Here is a 21,394-nt window from a genome sequence, read left to right as displayed (position 1 = left end):
GGGCACTGTGCGAACTCTTGCCGGAGCTAGGAGATGAGAACTCCAGAATTGCGAGCCCCTTGGTCGCGAACCTCACGCCCAAGGAAGGCCTCCACTCATGCTCTCCAGCCTTCTGACCTGCACTGCCCAGTGACTGCGTTGCCGTGAATCCTCAGGCCTAGCATCTTTTGACAGTCCTGGAGCGTGACTGTCATCTCCCCGAAAGGTAGGTGGAAGCTGTGAGTCTTCAGCCGCCATCTATATTTTAGACAAAGCAAGATTACATGTCAAAAAGGCAAGCACATGAACAAATGCCATGAATGGAGGCAATGATTGAATATAATACTTGTCAACCAACGCAGTTATGGCCGCCGAGTTGAACTTGGGCAACCCACGACGAACCTGAAAAGAGATGACATCCAGGCCAGCTCTTTGCAGGAAAGGAGTGTACATGTCGTCGTACTATATGTCCAAGAACCCACTGTGGGTTCTAGGACGAAGGAGCAGAAGGTCCTGCATGGAATAAAACATAGTCTCCTGTTACTTCACGAACACATGTACGCTCACCAAAATTTGAACAAAAAGTATAGGTTATTACCTGCCCCTGTGCTATGAGACGTCCTTGGTGGGTCTCCTCGTACGTCGGGTCAAGCAGGTGGAATTGTGCCATCCTACAAAAAGTCAATGAATTAGAAATTCAATATACAATGAAACATGAACTTAGAAATGTACAAGTAATTAACACAATTACATGCATAAATTGAGACATGCATAATTAATTAAATGAATACGGCAAATATGAAATAATGAAATCAACCAATAGTCGCACCTCACTAATCTGCCAATGGCAACTTCGTGAATTATGGCCAAGTCTACCACACTTGCCGCACTCGTACTGCTCGGGATCAGTAACAAATGGGGTTCCTCTCCCACGCCTTGTTCTTTCGGTTATCTGATCCATAACCATCCTATGCTTCGTCCTCTTCCTTGATCCACGCTTGTTTCAACAGTAAGCTGGATTCGTAATGTACTTCAGCCCATCATATGGAGGCCACTCTCTAGGGTCCTAGAAAGGCACGAAGCGGGGGTTCCATGTGTGCACAAGCGTGTCGACACTAAACTCGTGAGGTATCCTACTCTCGATATTATAGTTGCGATGCCTAGCTGCTGCCACCAAATGGGAACATAGAAAGTGGTACTACCTTGGTTTACCACAAGTGCATTTGAAATCTTGGAGGATAACCACATGCATCCTCGACTCTCGGACCTCACCGTCGAATGTTGTACCACCCCTATGCTCCACCTGATAAGTCCCTGTGGCGTGGTCAAAGCATGTAACCTCATGTGTGCCAGCCCTTTCATTTGCCTTCTCTAGGTGTGCCTTTGGTTTCGGAGCCCATATCTCTCCATCACTACGCAAGTTCAATGCATGGGCGTGTCTATCATTGAACCAGGCAACAAGCTTGTAGAAGGTGAATTGAACAATTGCATTCACGGGCATACCACATATCCCCAATAACAACTTATTGAATGACTCCGCCATGTTACTGCACTGAAACTCATACCTCCATCCACTAGCATCATGAACTCTCGTCTATTTCTCCAAATCCCTCATCAAACCTATGAGCCATTGTCTACCTTCTGCATTTGATGCAGTTCTGACCTCCTCCAACTTTTTCTGAAAGTACTTGTCCTCAAGCTGTCGAGCAGCCTCCTGGAACAGATCAAAGTTACCCTTCACACCATCCTTCTGGAGTAGATTCTCGGCAAGGTGCCGAGTACACCAACGATGGTGCAAAGGTGCATACCCCTCTATCTGCTCTCGCACGGCATTAAGTATGCCCTGGTGCCTAGCAGATATGATGCCAACCTCCCTGCCAGGCCCAACCACATGTATCCAGACTAGCCTCAAGAACCATCCCCAACTGTCATTGTTCTTCTCAACCAAAGCGAATGCCAAAGAAACCAACTTGTTGTTCGTGTCATAGGATATGGCTATAAGACACTAGTAGAGAAATGACTTTTAATCCACTTCAAAATTTGGCTTTAGTCTCGGTATTTTTCGCGCCCGGGACTAGAGAGACCTTTAGTCCTGGTTTGTAGCTCCAACCGGAACTAAAGGTCCCTGCCCAACGGCTACTGCGGTAGGCTTTTGCTGCAGGGGACCTTTAGTCCCGGTTGGAGCTACCAACCGAGACTAAAGGTTAACTTTTACTCCTGGTTGGTCCCTCCAACCGGGAGTAAAAGTCTACTCTCGGCTGGAGGCTCCGTCCGGCACTAGAAAGGGACCTTTAGTCCTGGTTGCTGTCTCCAATCGGGACTAAAGGTCCCCTCCTATATACCCCTTCTTCCTCCCTGAGCCCGAGCCACTTCAAGCTCAGTGTTCTTGCTTCATCGCCGGCCTCTCTTCTTCCTCATCGCCGGTAATCACAAGATTTTCTTCGATTCCTCCATCGATTCTTCGGTTCTAAAGGTTACCAACTTTATACTCTCATGTTTCATCAGTAGCATATCTCATTTTGTGGACTAGATATATGTGGTTTTTTATGGTGGATTTTTTTATTTGTAAGCCATTTAAGCTCAAAATCACTTTAAAGTTTGCATATTTGGATGAAGGAAGGTTAAAGTAGTTATTCAAAACTAGTATTCAGCTTTCATTTCTAGCATGCATAGCACACTTCATGGTTTAGAGATATAGAGAATTTTAGAGTTTTTTTAATTTTATCTGTTTATAAAATGAGAAATTTATATTATATTAAAAATGAGTATAGAGAGTAGATGGCAACTACTTCTGGGTCCTGAGCCTCTCATTGGGTTCCAAAGCGACTGAGGCCGGACCTCCCTCTCATTGCATGCGGCAAGTGTGAGGAGAAGATTGTGATGGAGTACCGGGTGAGGAAGGAGTGTCCCAACAAGGGCTATATCTTCTACAAGTGTCCGGATCGCAATGTGAGTTATTTTGTCGCATTTGATGATTATGGTTAATTTATACTTATTTTCATGATGATTGTGATTAAAGTTCTAATTTTTTGTTTTAATTTCAGTAGGATGGCACTAGATGTTTAGGCTGGTACTAGGAGGTAGAGTATGTTGAACACGTGCAAAACTCTCTTGCACAGGCGGCTACGACGGCTGATGAGGCAGTGATCCTGCGGAGGAAGCCCATAGATGTTGAACAAACGCATGATCTGTCTGTTTTAGTTGGGATTGGTCGTGAAATCCTTATGCTGCTGAAGTGTATTTTAGCTTTAGTTAGTGGTAGTTGGGATTGTCTACATTGTAGCGAGACTTTCATAAATTAATACCTTGTGTGGTGGCATGCATGTCGTATAATTAACTAATTATGTTCTAGGTTTTAATATGGTATGTATGTCATGTAATGCAGATGAGCCGGCATTGGATGTACAATGCTGATCGCCGCTCCCAAGAGTTCATTGAGGGCGTGCATTCTTTCTTATGTGTGGCCGAGGCAAACAAACGCGATGGTTTCATGTGCTGCCCATGTGCCATATGTAAGAATTTGAAGGAATATGCTAGCTCAAGGAGTCTTCATTCACACTTGTTGAAGTCGGGTTTCATGCCAAACTATATTTGTTGGACGAAGCATGGAGAAACCGGGGTTGTAATGGAAGAAGGTGAAGAAGAACAATGAGACGATGATGACATTATTGTTGAATATGGTGCCTTCAATGATACTGCAATGGGGGAAGCTGAAGAAGAGGTAGGGGCATAAGATGAGCCCGCTGATGATCTTGGTCAGGCCATTCATGATGCACAAAGAGAATGCGAAAGTGAAAAGGAGAAGATCAAGTTCGAGCGCATGCTAGAGGATCACAAGAAATTGCTATACCCAACTTGTGATGCGGGGCAGAAAAAGTTGGGTACCACACTAGAATTGCTGCAATGGAAGGCAAAGAATGGTGTATCTGACAAGGGATTTGGGGAGTTACTGAAAATCCAAAAGAAGATGCTTTCGAAGGATAACGAATTGCCCGCCACTACGTACGAAGCAAAATAGGTAGTCTGCCCTTTGGGATTAGAAATCCAAAAGATACATGCATGTCCTAATGACTGCATCCTCTACCGTGGCGAGGAGTACGAGAAGCTAGATGCATGCCCGGTATGTCATGCATCGCGGTATAAGATCAGGCAAGATGACCCTGGTGATGTTGAGGGCGAACGTCCCATGAAGAAAATCCCTGCTAAGATTATGTGGTATGCTCCTATAATACCACGCTTGAAACGTCTGTTCAGAAACAAAGACCATGCAAAATTGTTGCGATGGCACAAAGAAGACCGTAAGGTAGACAATATGTTGAGACACCCTGCTGATGGGTCCTAGTGGGGAGCAATCGATAGAGAATTCCTAGAGTTTGCAAATGACGCAAGAAACTTAAGGTTTGCTTTAAGTACGGATGGTATGAATCCTTTCGGGGAGCAGAGCAGTAGTCATAGCTCTTGGCATGTTACTCTATGTATCTACAACCTTCCTCCCTAGTTATGCATGAAGCGTAAGTTTATTATGATGCCAGTGCTCATCCAAGGCCCAAGGCAACCTAGCAACGACATCGATGTGTACCTGAGGCCACTAGTTGAAGAACTTCTACTTTTGTGGAACAGACCAGGTGTACGTGTGTGGGATGAGCACAAACAGGAGCACTTTGACCTGCGAGCATTGTTGTTCGTAACAATCAATGATTGGCCTGCTCTAAGTAATCTTTCAGGACAATCAAACAAGGGATATAATGCATGCACACACTGTTTTGATGACATTAATGGTATATTCTTGAAAAAATGTCAAAAGGTCATGTACCTTGGCCATCGTCAATTTCTTCCTGCGAATCACCCCCTAAGAAAGAAAGGCAAGCATTTTAAAGGTAAGGCAGACCACCAGACCAAGCCGGGCAACCAAACTGGTGAGGATGTACTCAATATGGTCAAGGATGTGAAAGTAGTATTTGGAAAGGCACATGGCAGCGAACCTGTTCCAAACGATGCCGACGATCACGCACCCATGTGGAAGAAGAAGTCCATATTTTAGGAGCTACCCTATTGGCAAGTCCTAGAGGTCCGTAGCGCGATCGACATGATGCACCTGATGAAGAATCTTTGTGTGAACCTGCTAGGCTTCATGGGTGTGTATGGGAAGCCTAAGGACACACTTGAAGCATGATAGGACCTGCGGTGTTTGAAAGAACGAGACAACCTACATCTAGAGAAGACAGATGATGGACGCCATTACTTAAGTCCTGCCAGCTACACTCTTAGCAAAGAAGAGAAGGAAAGCATGTTTGAATGCCTAGCAAGCATCAAGGTACCATCTGGATTCTCCTTGAATATAAAGGGTATAATAAATGTGCCAGAGAAGAAATTCCTAAACTTAAAGTCCCATGATTGCCACATGCTCATGACGCAATTGCTTCCAGTTGCATTAAGAGGAATTCTACCTCCAAATGTACGTCTAGCCACCGTGAAGCTATGTGCATTCCTCAATGCAATTTCTTAGAAGGCAATCGATCCAATGGATCTAGCTAAACTATAGAATGATGTGGTTCAATGTCTTATCAGCTTTGAGTTGGTGTTCCCTCCTTCCTTCTTTAATATCATGACACACCTCCTAGTTCACCTGGTCAAGGAGATTAGCATTCTCGGTCCTATGTTCCTGCACAACATGTTCCCCTTTGAGAGGTTCATGGGAGTCCTAAAGAAATATGTTCACAACTGTGCTCGGCCAGAAGGAAGCATCGCCAAGGGCTATGGAACAGAGGAGGTCATTGAGTTTTGTGTTGACTTTTTTCCTGACCTTGACCCAATTGGTGTTCCTAAATCATGACACGAGGGGAGACTAAGTGGAAAGGGGACACTAGGGAAGAAAACATATATTGGTACGTAGGACAATTATTTTAATAAAGCACACTACATAGTTCTGCAAAACTCCTTGGTGGATCTGTATATCGAGACACATAAAGAGTTGCTCCGATCCGAGTTTCCAGGGAAGTCTGAAGCTTGGATTACGCGTCAGCACATGGAAACTTTCAGCGACTGTTTGCGAAAAGAATGTCAAGGTGATGAGAGTATTGATGAGCAACTATATTTGTTGGCTAGGCAGCCATCGTGGCATATCCTCACATACAAAGGGTACGGGATAAATGGGAATATATTTTACACAGTAGCCCAAGATAAAAGGAGCACCAACCAAAACAGTGGTGTCCGTATAGATGCCACCGACCCTAATGGAAATAAGCAAACATATTATGGCCGCATAGAGGAGATATGGGAACTAAACTATGCACCTACTTTTAAGGTACCTTTGTTCAAGTGCCAATAGGTAAAGGCGACTGGAGGCGGGGTAGCAGTCGACAACCAGTATGGAATGACAACCGTGGACCTCAATAATATTGGGTACAAAGACGAACCGTTCATCCTTGCCAAGGATGTGAATTAGGTGTTCTATGTCAAGGACATGTCTACAAAACCGAAGAGAGGGAAAAACAACAATGACCCAATCAATGAGCCAAAGCGCCACATAGTTCTTTCATGGAAAAGAAACATCGTTGGAATTGAAGACAAGTCAGACATATCAGAAGATTATGAAAAGGATGACCGAATTCCACCCTTCACAGTGAACAAAAACCCAAGCATCCAGCTAAATGATGAGGTCACTCCATGGTTACGGCGCGATCATAACCAAGGGATATATGTTAAGAAGAAGTTCACTACCGTGCCCGCTTGATATATATAGTGATATTTAATAGTGTGTATTAGAGGTATTATGTAATAATTGTGAATTCAGATGTGTTTATTAGGTGTTTCCTTTTTTCTATGTTCAGATTAAATTTGTGTTTGATGGTGGGATTTCCATGTCGCTTTTGGACAATGTGTGATGAAAAAATGAAAAGATTTACGTTAAAATGATGTGAAAACAAATTTCCAATCAAAAACAAAAGTTTTAATGATTTAAATTAAACACTACATTTTTGCATTAACGAAATAGTAAATATTAATGACATTATGTTTCAATACTTATAAGAAAAAACAAAAAACTTTAGGTCACACAATTTTCCTATGTGCAATAAAGCAAAAGTAAATCCATATTCTTTTAAAACAATTTTATGCCTTGTATTTAATTTACTGTGCAATTAATAATACTTTAACATTTTATAGAAAGAAATATATAAAAAAACAAATGGAGCTTGAAACTAGCGGGAAGCCAAACTGCAGCCCACCTTTACTCCCGGGTGGATCAACCACCCGGGACTAAAGATGGGTTGTGTTTTCGCGGCCCGCCAAAATCCCCTTTACTCCCGGGCCGTGGCTACACCTGGGACTAAAGGTTAGACCTTTAGTCCCGGTTCTAACCATCACCCAGGACTAAAGAACCTTTAGTCTCGGTTCTAAACATCACCCGGGACTACAGGTCCCCCTTTATAAACCACGCCCTTCTCCCTTCTCTAGTTCTCTTCCTCTCTATCTCCGCCACGCCGTCGCCTCATCTTCTCCACCAGATCGATCCAATCCAGTAGCGCCGCCGCCCCCAGGCGACCACCCTAGCCTTGCCTCGTCACGCGCGCACGCTGTCACCGGCCCCACGTGCACGCATGCTTCTTCTCCGGCCGGCCAGCGCATGCCTCGCTCATCCTCATCCATCGTCGCCGTAGTCCACACCGGAGCACGCCCGAGCCTTCCCCGCGCTGCCGCACCTTCGAGGACGAGGAGCCCCGGAGCCTTCCCCGCGCTGCCTCACCAGAGCGCACCCAAGCCTTCCCCACGCTGAGCGTCCTTGGCCCGAGCGATGCCGCAGCGGAGGAGCCACCCGAGTCGACGCACCACCGAGGACGAGGAGCCCCGGAGCCATCAATTGGGTCTGTGTTTTGCTCGTTTCGATTTCTTGCGGCTTGACATCAATTGGGTCTGTGTTTGGAAGACGACGACTAGGGCTCATTTGATCTATTGTATGTACCTGTTGTATGTGCCTGTCAGTAGCATGAATCATGAATGAACCGTCAAACAAGGCAACCTAAACGACGCTCAGCGCTGGTCAAACCCCGTCGGATCGGATCGATAAGCGGCGGCTTACGTGATCTTAGAAGATGTGTGAGGTCATGAGAGCGTGTGTTTTTTCTCAATTTTGTCGAGCAGGTCAATTAGAGTTAATTTTTCCATGAAACGCCCGCGAGCTCGCCGATGTCGAGCAGGTCACTTAGAATTAATTTTTCCATGAAATGAAATACTTAGAAATCATGCCTTTTATTTTTTAGAATTAATTTTTCCATGAAATGAAATACTTAGAAAATAGTTAGAAAATTGTAGAAAATCCGTACTAGTTGAACTTGCGGACCGTGTTCATCTCGGCTAGCATGTTCTCTGCCGAGCAGTAACGGACGTCAAGGAGGAGCTTTGATTCTACGAGGGAGAGTGGCAATGGTCGTGGAAGACCGTATTCCCTTCCTCGTAGAATCGGAGCTCTTCCGTGGCCAAGTACGGTGCCGTCCGGTGGAGAAATGCTCGCCGAGATGATCACGTAAGCAAGGTCAACTAGTACGGATGGTTATTTATTTAAACATGTTTTTGAGCTAGAATTTGATGGATATTTGATAACTTCAGACCTACAAATGTCATCTACAAATATCACTATCCTCGAGGTGGCATGTCCTGCAGGAGTCCATTTTATAGACATAGTTTTTATTTTTTATAGATATATCTAGTGGTGTAAAAGCTAGATGGCTGCCCCGAGAGACAACATGGATGAAGAAATGATGGATATTATCAACACCGGCACTCAATTTGCCGATGGTGACCAGCAGGATGTAGATGACGGGAGTCAATACCTGGCTCTTGAAGATAACCAAGAAAATATTGTGCAAGAAAATACTAGCGAGGTATATATATTTATATATATATTTGAATATTATATATATATTTGAATATCTATCATCTATTATGTGTACACATGATATTTATTTATTTATTTTTAAACATAGCCCTCTGGATCAACGACCACAACGGCGAAAAGCAAAAAATATTCGAGGCCCGAAAAAGCCATTGGAGGGGCGCTACATAATATCGGAATTCAATATCGAGACAGGCGAACCACTTGGTCCACATGCAAGGAAATTCATGCAACACTGTGGGTGCCTTGTAAGGGACAGACTTCCGATCAGTGCCCGTGAATGGAAGCAAAAGATCAATGAGCCTCATGTTAGTTTTGTCTCTGATCTTGATAAGAATTTAATTTGGGATGATATCCTTCAACATTTCACGTTGCAAGCGGATGGTTATGATGATATCAACGATGATGAATTGAAGGAGCTAGTTCGAAAGTGGGCTATGAAGAAGATGGCCACACAATTCCAGACTTAGAAGAAATCCCTATACACGAAATACGTCAAGAAGAACCTAACGCCCAATTTCAATACTAGAGGCCCGCTCGCGAAGTTGAGGCCCTACTGGAATGATTTTGTACAGTACAAGACATCGGAAGAGGGTGAGGAACGGGTGAGAAGGAACTAAGACAATGCCCGACAGAAGGTATACCACCATGGCATGGGATCAGGTGGCTACACGACTGCCATTCCCAAGTGGGAAAAATGGAAGCGGACATTCTTGCCAAGGGTATCACACCAGAATCACTCAATTGGCCCAAACGTGCGAAGAATTGGTTTTTCGCTCATGGGGGAAGACTGGACCTAGAGACCGGGAAGCTGGTTCATGGCCCAAAACTCAAAAGAGCAACACAAAGATTTTCTTATGCTCTACAAGCTAAAGCTATTGGTGCGTTCAGGCCCAATAGAGAGAAGGATGAACTAACGTATGCCATCGGGACTGCTGAACACAGTGGCCGAACGAGAGGTTTAGGACGGAACATTTCTTGGGAGCATGGTTTCCCTAACAACAGAGATACCTACAGAAGCCGGCAGAGAAGGAAGGATGAGGAAGCAGCGCGGATCAGCAGGTTGGAGGAATATGTTCATGAGTCACGGGAGGCGTTGCTTCAAGCACAGAAGCGCGAAAAAGACATGCAAGCTAGAATGCAGGACGAAATCATAAAGCAAGTGCAAATAGCAATGAGTGCCCAAAGGCGAGCATCAGATCCAGGAATCAACATTAATATTAGCCCCCCTGATCAGTTGAAAAGCAGCTGCGCTTCCACGGAGTTGCCAAATCAAGATGACGCAATGCTACGTTTCCCCGTGGATGACATCACTGCACCGTTTACATCATGTGAGCTACATATTCCAAAAGGGAATGCCACAATCATGGTGGCTCTCGGTGTTTTTTCTCCTCCAGATCCTACTAAGACACTAAAAATCCATGGGGCAATAATACCACCTGGATATGTTAGCGTCTCAGTGGATGGAGTTAACAAAGGTTTTAGTGATCTGGCTCTTGACATTCCAGGAGGTGATGGGGAGAAGACTCTAGGAGAAGCAGAGAAGACATTCATACTATGGCGCAAGTGCTACATCATTATTCCCGGGGTCTCTAGTCCACCGCCGCTTCCTCAACTGCCAGACAATAGGTGCGGACAAAAGTGAACAAAATATTTTTTTACTAATTTTCTATTGACATGCATGATTAATAATAACAATTTCTTATACCTAATTATTTTTTTTTGTACTCACACAGCAGGGCCTCCGCCAACCTAAGTCCAATTATTCAATCTCCAGATCATCATAGTGCTCCAGGCAATGATTATGCAATGCCGCCACCGCCGCCACCTCCAAGGAGGTCTCCAACGCCTCCAAGGAGGTCTCCAACGCCTGCCCCGCCTCCCTTCATGACCAAGAAGCAGCCAGCTCCTAAGAGGTCCGCCCCGCAAACGAAGTCGTTGGCCCACCAGCCGGCAAAGAAGAAAGCCTCCTCTAATCTAATTATTCCCTAAAAATTGTCTTATGAGAAAAGTGAAAAGGAATTAAATGCTGCAGTACAAAAAGATGTGAGCAGTTTCTTCGAAAAAGTAAGAAAACGACGAGAAGCGAGGGAGAACCCGGAGAAACCGTACTTCTACCTACCTCCAGATCTTCTAAGAAAGAAGGTGGACCAGAAAAAGCGGGAATCTCAAAAGACCCTGCCAAAATCGGACTACGATCGCTCTCTCACCAAGTCATTTGAGGCGGCGCAGAAAAAGACTAGAGCAGGGAAAGGTGTTGCACAACTCGAACAACAATCGCAACAATCAGTCCCCCCTCTTATCATTCGTAATGAATATGGTTCAAACTTAGACTTACTGAACGTCGATTTTGAGGACCTAGTTCGGTTTTACGAGGATACTGGTTTGGACCTTGCCCAAGTGCTCGCTGAAGGACCATCTACTCCGAAAGTGGATCCTTGGAAGAAATTTGAACATGGAAAGAGTCTATACAACCCTGAGGCCTTAGGTGAACTGGGTACGCAAATGTACCTGCTAAACAAGTGGTACATGGTGGCGTATGAACGGGGAGAGACCTTTGTTTCTGTTAGAGTTAGAAACCAACATTACTTCCATGGCGATGACGTTATATATGTCGAGTTTTTAGAATTACACCAACTATGCCACCTGGACTCTCTCGGCAAAAGTCTTATTAGCTGCTATTGTCTGTAAGTGTGATTATTTTCTACTATTAAAGTGTATATATATAAAGCTACATGTATATATATAAATTATATATCCTCACACTATATTTTTATATATGCAGATATGAGATGACAGAACTCAGAAAGAGAAAGGATAATGATGTTGGTTTCGTTGATCCAAATGTCGTATTCAAACACCCTACTCCCCCGCCTCAATGGAAAGCTGAACTCGAGGAAAATCTCATGAGGTTCTTAGTGAACCAACAAAACAAGGACATACTCTTCCCCTACAACTTCAAGTGAGTGTTAAATAATTAATGTCGATCATATGGATATTTGTTCAATTATTTGCTTACTAGCTAAGCGATGTCCCATATATATATGTTGACTCTAATTAATGTCGATCGTATTTGTGTATAAAAACATATGCAACAATTACTGAATATTGATGGTCATCGATATGGCCAATAGTTGGTTGAGCATCTTAGACTCGTTAACAAAAGAGCAAACAGAGTACCAATACATAATAGATATTATCCAAGGGTAATTTGGCCTCTCTAGCAACTATATATACCCCGATCTCTTAACTGCAACAATTATTAAAGGCCAAATTAATTTTTTATTTTATTAGGCGCAGCGTTTGGAAAAGTTTCATTGAGGAACACCACATGAAACATTGCAAAGTGCCACTGGATGTAATCGCACACAAAGTAAGTACTAGCTATATTTATATATATATAATTCAATTAACACCATGCATGCTTTCAATTCACCGGATCTTTTTTCTCGTAAAAGTGGGTTCTGAGGCAAGAACATGGGAACAACTACTGCGGATACTATGTTTGTGAGTTCATCATGGCGTACGCAAAAAGAACTCCTGAAGAGATCCTCAAAGTACGTTATATAAATATATTCATATATTCACAATTTCTTTTATTGCTCATATATATAAGTAATCACGTGACCAACACACACACACACACACACACACACACACATATATATATATATATATATATATATATATATATATATATATATATATATATATATATATATATATATATATACACACTTTTCCTTTAACTTTTATTGAAGACTCTATGGTTGAAGGAAAAAGTCATACGACGTGACCAACTAAAAGCAATTCAAGAGACCATAGCAGGATTTCTTAATGACCAGGTCTTAAACCCCACCGGCGAGTTCTACAATGACATGAACGAAACATGGAAGCCAAACCAGATGGAGTGAATTTGTTATCCCAAGGATATGATAGAATATACAATGCAAGCTTTATTTGTAATATATATATACATATTATATGTACATAAAATAACGTACAATATATGTATATGCATGTAATATATACGTTAGTTTCATACTTTAGTTTGTACAAAATGTTCGAACATATATTATAAGCGTGTAGAATACATATATTATTAGCAGCATAGAATGCGTATTCGAAAACCTATTCGAAAACCAAAACGAATCATCAATTGAAAATAGAAAAAAAAGAAAACCTTTAGTCCCGGTTGGTAATACCAACCGGGACTAAAGGGCCGACCCACGTGGCCAGGCCGGGAGGCCTCTTTAGCCCCAGTTGGTATTACCAACCGGACCTTTAGTCCCGGGCGCGAAACCGGGACTAAAGGAGGGACCCTTTAGTCCGAATTCGTGCTCGCGGTTGGGAAACCGGGACTGAAGGGGTTTTCCAACCGGGAGTACAGCTTGTTTCTGTACTAGTGAGAAGTGTGCCCTGGTATTTGCCAATCAAGAACGTACCATCAATGGAGAAGATGGGACGACAGTGCCTAAAGGCCTCGACACACTGAGGGAAGCACCAGAAAGTACGGAAGAATATCTGCCTCCCATCCTTCCATGCATTTGGTTTTGGGATGTACTCATAATGCATGCCTGGATTCACCGCTTTGATTGCATTGAAGAGTACTAGTAGCTGCTCATACCCATCCTCCCAGTTCCCATATATCATCTTCCACGCTTGCTGCTTAGCCCTCCAAGCTTTACTATAAGTTATCACATAACCTCCATACAACGCATCAACGGTCCTGATAATTGTCCTAACTTTCATGTTGGGTTCTCCCTGTAATATTCCCATCAACCGTTTGGCAATGAGGGTAGATGTCAACTGCTGATGCCTCAGTGTCAGCACATGGTCAGCACAATTGTGTGGTCCGGTAACTTTTGTGATCTTCCACTTTCCGGTGACCTTTTGCTTCCTTGCACAAACCCTCCATGGGCAGTGTTTCTTGTCACACACAACTGTGTAACGGCGCTCCGCATATGAATGCAAGACCTTGTAAGGTCTCTTTCGTATCACTGCAAACGCCTGCAACCACCTCTTCAATGCAGGGAGGTCCTTGAACACCCTACCATTCTCAATTACCATGTTAGGACCAGCCTCAGGAGCTTCTAGGAGCACATCATCACGTCCTTCTGCACACGCCTGATCAGAATAAGCAAGATCGCTGAACTCGTGAACTCTTAGATCACGGCGGCTAGGAAAGATACGCCTTAGCATCTCAACATCACTCTCTGTCAGCTCTCCAACAGGGCGATCACCATCAGAATCAAGAGCCCTTGTCATCTCATATGGCTCCGAATCATGTATAATTTCAACACTATTGGAGCCACGGAATCCATCTTCACAGTACACTTGCGTAGTAACAGGGGGCACATCCACATTCTCAGGAATGTCTCCTGCAACATAAGTAGAGAAATGAGGAAAGAATGAAAGAAATAGATGTAAGGAAGGGGGTAAGCTCCCAATAACCATACGGTTAAGACACTTACTTGGATGATTCTGTGTCAAAGGGATCTTATGAGAAGGATCTGCCACAACAACATGAGTCTGACAAGTATCTCCAACTACCGCATTGGGGGCAGATTGATCATTGGGAATCATAGGTGCAACCTCCACATCCATATCAAGTTCTAGGACGGGAGGGTCGATGTGTGCCTGCTGACCCATTGGTGGGGAAAACCCATGAGGGATGGGATCGACTAACACCCGACGCACAACCACGTCCAAACATTGCAGCTGGCTCTTCATAGCCGATCTCACATAGTTCTCCCACTGATCCGCACAACCAATTGGGATCATTCGTCTGAGGATGTTGGGAGGAGAACCTAGGTGCAGTACACCCTCAACTGTAATGCCATCATCTCCAAGGCAATGCAGCTCCTCCCGAGCCCTTGCAACTATCTCACTAAATGAAGGCATATCATTGAATAGCATAGGCACGCTTTGCATGTCAACAAACTCAACATATCCATAGCGATCGTATTCAACGGTGCCTCTATGATATATGGTCACTAGATTGTCCATCTAGTTCAAACACATAACGAAACACATGTCATTTAGTCCAAATTAGACGATAGATAGTACCTAACAAGTACTTTCTAACTACAATCCAAGTTCTTGATCACCTTGAAATAAAAATTGGGGGTCACATTCCTCTTGTGCTCTTGTTACCCATCTTTGAAATTGTTAAAACAAATGTTAGTCACAATAGCACGCAGTTTTCATTAAGCACCAATACATACCTGTTACCTAGGGGCTTAGATCCTTCCAGACTTTATTGTTCATTGATACATTGTGCAAAAGTAAGTATAGTCTCTTCATTCAGAAAGGGTGAAGTTAGTTCCTTGGTAATTTTGCACATTCATCAAATTTTCTGAGAAACATTTTGCATGCTAAACCTTGTGACGTACTTCAGAACCCATATATCTTATCTTCAAACTGACACTAGGCATGATGACGCCAAGAAGCATCGGAAGGAGAACAGCACTGAAAATTTGGAAAACCTGGACACCTCTACTTCACTATCCGTTATAGAAGGATCCGTACAGAACAATTGGGATTTTGAGAATTTTACTGCTTCATCATCATATGCTTCTACAGCGACATATGCCTCTCCACCTCCAAACATTACCAATAAAGGCAAGTCCTATGCGTCTTAATGCTACTTCCTTATGTAATGTTTTAAACGTTGGTGCGAGTACAGCTGTACACGTTCTACTTGGGTAAACATGCTATACTGTTAGATTTGAAGAGTTTGATCCATTATCAATCACTGTATTGGCAACAAAAGTAGATCATTTTTCTACCTTACAATAATAAGAAAGCCTTTTAGCTCCAAGCAACTTTTTGCTACCGACAAAAGAAATTAAGAATTGATGTTATTTTAATTCCAGATGGAAGCTCTGGTCAAGAAAAGAACCATGCCACATCACAGATACCTGCTTTGGCGTTGGAGTATTTGGCACCATACTCACAGCTGGAACTGAACCAATCAATTGTGTGCACCCTTCTCTATGGACTCTGTTTCTTGTCTGTTTATGTTTCCATTTTCTGAGAACTTGTAAGGCAACGTGTTTCTTGTCTCATGTTTATATATCTTTCCTTGTGTAGGCTTCTGGAGCACATCAGTACCCAGATCCTTACTATGCAGGCATGGTTACTACCTATGGAAGTCAAGCTGTGGTACTATTTTATGCTGATTTAAGCATTAGAAATCATGGGGCCCATTTTATGCAAATTTTAATTTTAATAGCGCTAGTCTAAATAACAGCACTAGGTACTATGCTTTACTCAGGCAAAATATGAAATCTGAGATAAAGAATTAAAGACAAGTGGAGAGTGGAGATGTATTGAACAGTCGTCAGTTCTTAAATATGAGCATCCCTATTAAAATTACAGAACATAATCCAGAAAATGGAAGCAGAATTGAATTGAATATACTTGGGTTCATTTGGTAAAAAATTGCTAACCTATGGTAAGCAGAAACGTTTGGTTGTGTGCATGTGGGTGTGCGTGTGTAGGGTTGGTGTGTATGTGCACATGAAACGACACTACAGCTTGTCCCATTAGAGGTATCAAAAGAAGAAGAAATGTTCGGTTGTCATAGCTATGGAAGATGGTAGTGCTCAGATGTCTTTGGATCAAGTACAACACTCTGAATAGACGATTTCATCTTCAGTTATACAATTTATGTAATTATGTATATATCAACACCTCTATGTTCAAAGCTCGATCGAACTGCCTGAATTAACTTGAAAAAACAAAGAGCACTGCTACACGTACAACCATTTGAGTACAACTCAAGATTCCGACTGTTAAAATCACGTGGATGGGAACAGTTTAGATGCATGGTTGTACTTTAGCTGTAGTCAAATTTCCCTTCCTCTTGTGTTATAGTTATAAGTGAAGTATATAACTTGACAGCTTGCTAAGAACTTGCATTTGATATTGCAGCCATATCTTCATGAGTCTCGTCATCTTCACGCGATGAGGAGGGCAAAAGGAACTGGGGGACGCTTCCTAAACACAAAGAAAAGTGACAATGGCACTCCCAATAGTAAAGCTGAACCTAAGAAAGGTAGTACAGGGCGTACCCAGTGCAGAGAGCTCCCGCTCTGTGCGGGGTCTGGGGAAGGGTGTCAGTGGCAAGCCTTACTCTCGCCTATGCAATGCGAGGAGACCGCGACTCGAACCCGGGACCTTCCGGTCACAGGCGGTAAGACTCTACCGCTTGCACCAGGCCCGCCCTTCTCAAGTAACCGTATAGTGAAGCTACTAATTTGAGTGTAGTGGATTTGTGCACACGTTAGTTTTGTAGTGTGTCCATTTTGTGGTTCATCTGTACATGATCAACAGTTTGAGATGAACAGATTTCTGTAGATAATATTAGCCAATTAATAATCTGGATCATTTCTTTCTTGAACTGTCTTGCATTTCTTAGAGACATTTTATTTGTATATATGTTCTGCAGCTGAAACAGCCCCAAGACCTTCATACCCATCTTCAAAGCCAAAAAAAGACTGGGATAAACTGGAAGCTGAGGTAAAAAAGGAGGTATGATCAAGATTCCCACTTATATATGTACCACTCTTATTGCTGCCACTTAGGTTTCTCGAATATGTATGGGGTTGCATGATTTGTGTCTGCATCAGGAGAACGAAGAAAAACTTGATGGCGATGCTGCATTGAACAAATTCTTCCGTGACATCTACAAGGATGCTGATGAAGATATGCGGAGGGCCATGATGAAGTCATTCGTACGTGATCTTTGGCCCAGCTAATACTGGTTTTGGAACCAACTATATTTTATGTATACTCACGTATCCTGCAGGTGGAATCTAATGGCACTGTTCTCTCAACCAATTGGAAAGATGTTGGATCAAAGAAGGTGGCCGCTGTGGACATGTCGTCGCCGCCGCCGCAGGCACAGACTTTCGGCGGCGCCGCGGCGGCTGGGGTCAGCGCCGTGCTCAGCCTGTCGTCCCGAGAGGCAGCGCCGCCGCCGGTCATGGTGGCCGCGGTGGCCGGCCCTGGCTGCACCGACGAGGGCAAGTACCTGGGCGTGGCGGCCACGTCGCAGGGGCAGATGGTGATGAGCTCCAAGTACCTCAAGGCCGCGCAGGAGCTGCTCGACGAGGTGGTGAGCGTCAGCAAGGGCGTCGAGGACGCCAACAAGACGACCAAGAGCCTGGCGGCGGTGAAGGAGGAGGAGGACTCGGAGGGCGTGTCCAGTGGCGGCACCGATGACGGTTCCGGCGCAAAGAGCGGTGGCGGCGCGGCGGAGATGTCCACCGCGGAGCGGCATGAGCTGCAGATGAAGAAGAGCAAGCTTATCAACATGCTTGACGAGGTCAGTAGTATATATAAATAGCACAGTTTATGGCTTCAATTCATACTACTAAGATTAATTTCACAAGTTATTTTCCATTTGATGTATTTCTCTCGATCGTGTTCAAAAATAAGATATTTTTAAAAAACCTGTTTTTAATTGCTGTTGATGAGGCCTTGAGGGTCCTTGATTTTTCATGCAAGTTTTTAGTTATGTTGCCTCAAATTTGACAGGGAGAGATATTTTGTCTTGTTTTTGCTGTTTGCTTGCTTCTACAGTCTAAGACAGTGTCACAGTGTTATGTATTAAAAGGCTAGGAACCATTTGCCTTTCGGTTATCTTTGTTATGCTGTTTCTTTTTCTGAAAGATGAGTGACACAAGTTGTTTGGAACAGTGCATGGCTTTAATTTTAATTTGATGGATATATATCATCAGACTTTTCCCCCACTTTAAATCCTTCTCTTAATCAAGCATCCATGCTGTATCAACTTGCTGTAGTAGTATCAATACCAATTATTGTTCCCCTACTTAATTCTGTGATTTCCACCTCGCAGAAAACACTAGTTATTATGTGGTTTAATTATTACCAGCTTATTACATACTTAGAGGATTCTTATTGGTACACCTTATCACCACTTAGGTTCTGTTCTTTTTTTCCTTTTGAAATGTCTTAATTTCATTTTAAGCGTATGGGGTAACAACTAAGAGGTTCGGTTCTAATAGTAAAATGAAAGCAATAATATATATATTTTTTTGTGTGTGTGGAAGAGAATGAAAACAATATAATCCAAGACAAAGTGCCATATAGAAGGTATAGAGTATATATATGAACATATTTAACTAATAACATAACAAGTGGCAATGAAAACCATATCCTCTACTATCATGTACAACGAAATATATGGCAAGTGGAGGTCTTTCAGCAAACAAAATAATCCTTAAGAGATGCCCTGTTCGCTTGGCTGATAAGCCATGGCTGAAAGTACTGTTGGCTGATTTGTTGTGAGAGAAAAATACGGTTCGTTGGCTGAAAAAGTACGGCTTATAGCGCAAATAAATTAAATTCAACTACTTCCATTCTTTTGGTTGTACTTTGTCCATGCCAGTACAAACAAGCTTCAATTCGCTGCTTCATCAGATGTGTCTCTTTTTGTCTGCAATAGCCTGCTTCATGAGTGTACACTGTACTGCCAGCTGAATCTGAATGCGAGTACTACCAAATATCAATTTTTATTATTTTTATTAAAAGAAAAACATAAATTTCACTATCTCGTTAATTTTCCCCATGTCTTGTATATATACATCATTTCTGTGCATGAGTAGACATATCATATCAGGAGGCGTGTAGCAGTTGCGATTGCACCGATCAGCATTGATAGAGTTTGTTGACGAACAGTTGGTTGGATGGGATCATCACTAACGAGCTATACTTATAATCAGCTAGTAGGCCAGTAGCTTGCTAGTAGTAGCAGTAGCACGCCCTGATTAATGAATTAGAGTGGTCAATGGCTGACTGACACTGTTGTGTGTGCATGGTGGCGATCGATGTCGACAACAATCGACAATGGCAGGTGGAGCAGCGGTACCGGCAGTACCACGGGCAGATGCAGGCGGTGTCGTCGTCGTTCGAGGCGACGGCGGGCGCCGGGTCGGCGCGGACGTACACGGCGCTGGCGCTGCGCACCATCTCGCGGCAGTTCCGGTGCCTGCGGGACGCGATCGCGGCGCAGGTGCGCGTGGCGAGCCGGGCGCTGGGCGAGGACGCTGACGCCGCCGGGGGCCGCACCGTCGGGTCCCGCCTCCGCTACATCGACCACCAGCTCCGGCAGCAGCACGCGCTGCAGCAGCTCGGCATGATGCAGGGCGACGCCTGGCGGCCCCAGCGTGGCCTCCCCGAGCGCTCCGTCTCCATCCTCCGCGCCTGGCTCTTCGAGCACTTCCTGCATCCGTGAGTCCCATCTCATCCTCCTCACTGCACAAGCTGCAGTAGCTAGCTAGGTAGCTCATCATGAGCCCTTGTACTCTTCGACCTACTCCATTGCTCTTTGTTTGGCCCTTTGCTTGCTTGCTTTCGTGCCCATGGCGCCATGCATGCAGCCTCACACCTCATCGTGTCCGCCTCTAATTGGTCCGCATGGATCCTGTGTCGTCATGCAGATACCCCAAGGATTCGGACAAGATCATGCTCGCCAAGCAAACCGGGCTCACCAGGAGTCAGGTCAGTAAATAAAACTGATGAATAGCATTTCTTTCTTCTCCTGTTTATCATCAATTTGACTGTTTTACTGGCTGTGTGTAAATTAACTTTCAAAAAAAATTTGTTCTTGATTTCTGTTAGGTGTCGAACTGGTTCATCAACGCAAGGGTGCGGCTGTGGAAGCCCATGGCGGAGGAGATGTACCTGGAGGAGACCAAGGACCAGGACGGTGGCGGCGGCGGCGGCGGCAATGACAAGGGCAAGTCAGGTCGAGTTTTTTTTATGGTAAGCAGAAATGTTTGGTTGTGTGCATGTGGGTGTGCGTGTGTAGGGTTGGTGTGTACGTGCACATGAAACCACACTACAGCTTGTCCCATTAGAGGTATCAAAAGAAGAAGAAATGTTCGGTTGTCATAGCTATGGAAGATGGTAGTGCTCAGATGTCTTTGGATCAAGTACAACACTCTGAATAGACGAATTCATCTTCAGTTATACAATTTATGTAATTATGTATATATCAACACCTCTATGTTCAAAGCTCGATCGAACTGCCTTAATTAACTTGAAAAAACAAAGAGCACTGCTACATGTACAACCATTTGAGTACAACTCAAAATTCCGACTGTTAAAATCACGTGGATGGAAACAGTTTAGATGCATGGTTGTACATTAGCTGTAGTCAAATTTCCCTTCCTCTTGTGTTGTAGTACTCTTTTTTTTTTAAATATTTTTCTAACGTAAAGCGCCTTATGTTATCTGTGCAGGCTCATTTTCAGCTGCCTGGACTATCTCAATCTCGAATGCTATTACCTCCTGAAATATCGGAGGAGCCTGTTTATGTAAATGCCAAGCAGTACCATGGTATTTTAAGACGCCGGCAGTTACGTGCCAAGGCTGAACTTGAGAAAAAGGTGGTCAAAGCCAGAAAGGTTAGTGGTGTGGTATTATGACCATGCCTCCTCAGCACTTCTCTTTGTACTTTTCAAGATTGAGGAATGAGTATCAGTGACTTTC

The 21,394-nt window shown here is 43.7% G+C and overlaps 1 protein-coding gene across 1 annotated transcript; it reads left to right on the top strand.

The window, feature by feature from the left end:
• The first annotated feature begins 15,243 nt into the window (after window positions 1-15,243).
• On the top strand, window positions 15,244-20,760 carry LOC136488128 (uncharacterized). The gene is made up of 11 exons (XM_066485157.1): window positions 15,244-15,493; window positions 15,748-15,851; window positions 15,965-16,036; window positions 16,808-17,069; window positions 17,325-17,407; window positions 17,506-17,610; window positions 17,685-18,203; window positions 19,755-20,131; window positions 20,341-20,401; window positions 20,522-20,643; window positions 20,712-20,760. The coding sequence occupies exons 1-11, from the start codon at window positions 15,244-15,246 to the stop codon at window positions 20,758-20,760; spliced, it is 2,004 nt and encodes a 667-aa protein (XP_066341254.1).
• The last annotated feature ends 634 nt before the right edge of the window (window positions 20,761-21,394 follow it).

Source organism: Miscanthus floridulus, chromosome 10 (genome assembly GCF_019320115.1).
Source record: "Miscanthus floridulus cultivar M001 chromosome 10, ASM1932011v1, whole genome shotgun sequence".
Classification (NCBI taxonomy): Eukaryota; Viridiplantae; Streptophyta; class Magnoliopsida; order Poales; family Poaceae; genus Miscanthus; species Miscanthus floridulus.
The sequence above is the reverse complement of the archived record's forward strand: the minus strand, read 5'-3'. Positions and strand labels throughout refer to the sequence as shown.

What these genes read in the sequence shown, in the direction of transcription:
- LOC136488128 (XM_066485157.1), top strand. Translation starts at nt 15,244, where the DNA reads ATGCTAAACCTTGTGACGTACTTCAGAACCCATATATCTTATCTTCAA. An exon ending in GGGCCATGATGAAGTCATTC is followed by an intron (nt 17,611 to 17,684) that starts GTACGTGATCTT and finishes CGTATCCTGCAG; the next exon opens with GTGGAATCTAATGGCACTGT. An exon ending in TTCGAGCACTTCCTGCATCC is followed by an intron (nt 20,132 to 20,340) that starts GTGAGTCCCATC and finishes GTCGTCATGCAG; the next exon opens with ATACCCCAAGGATTCGGACA.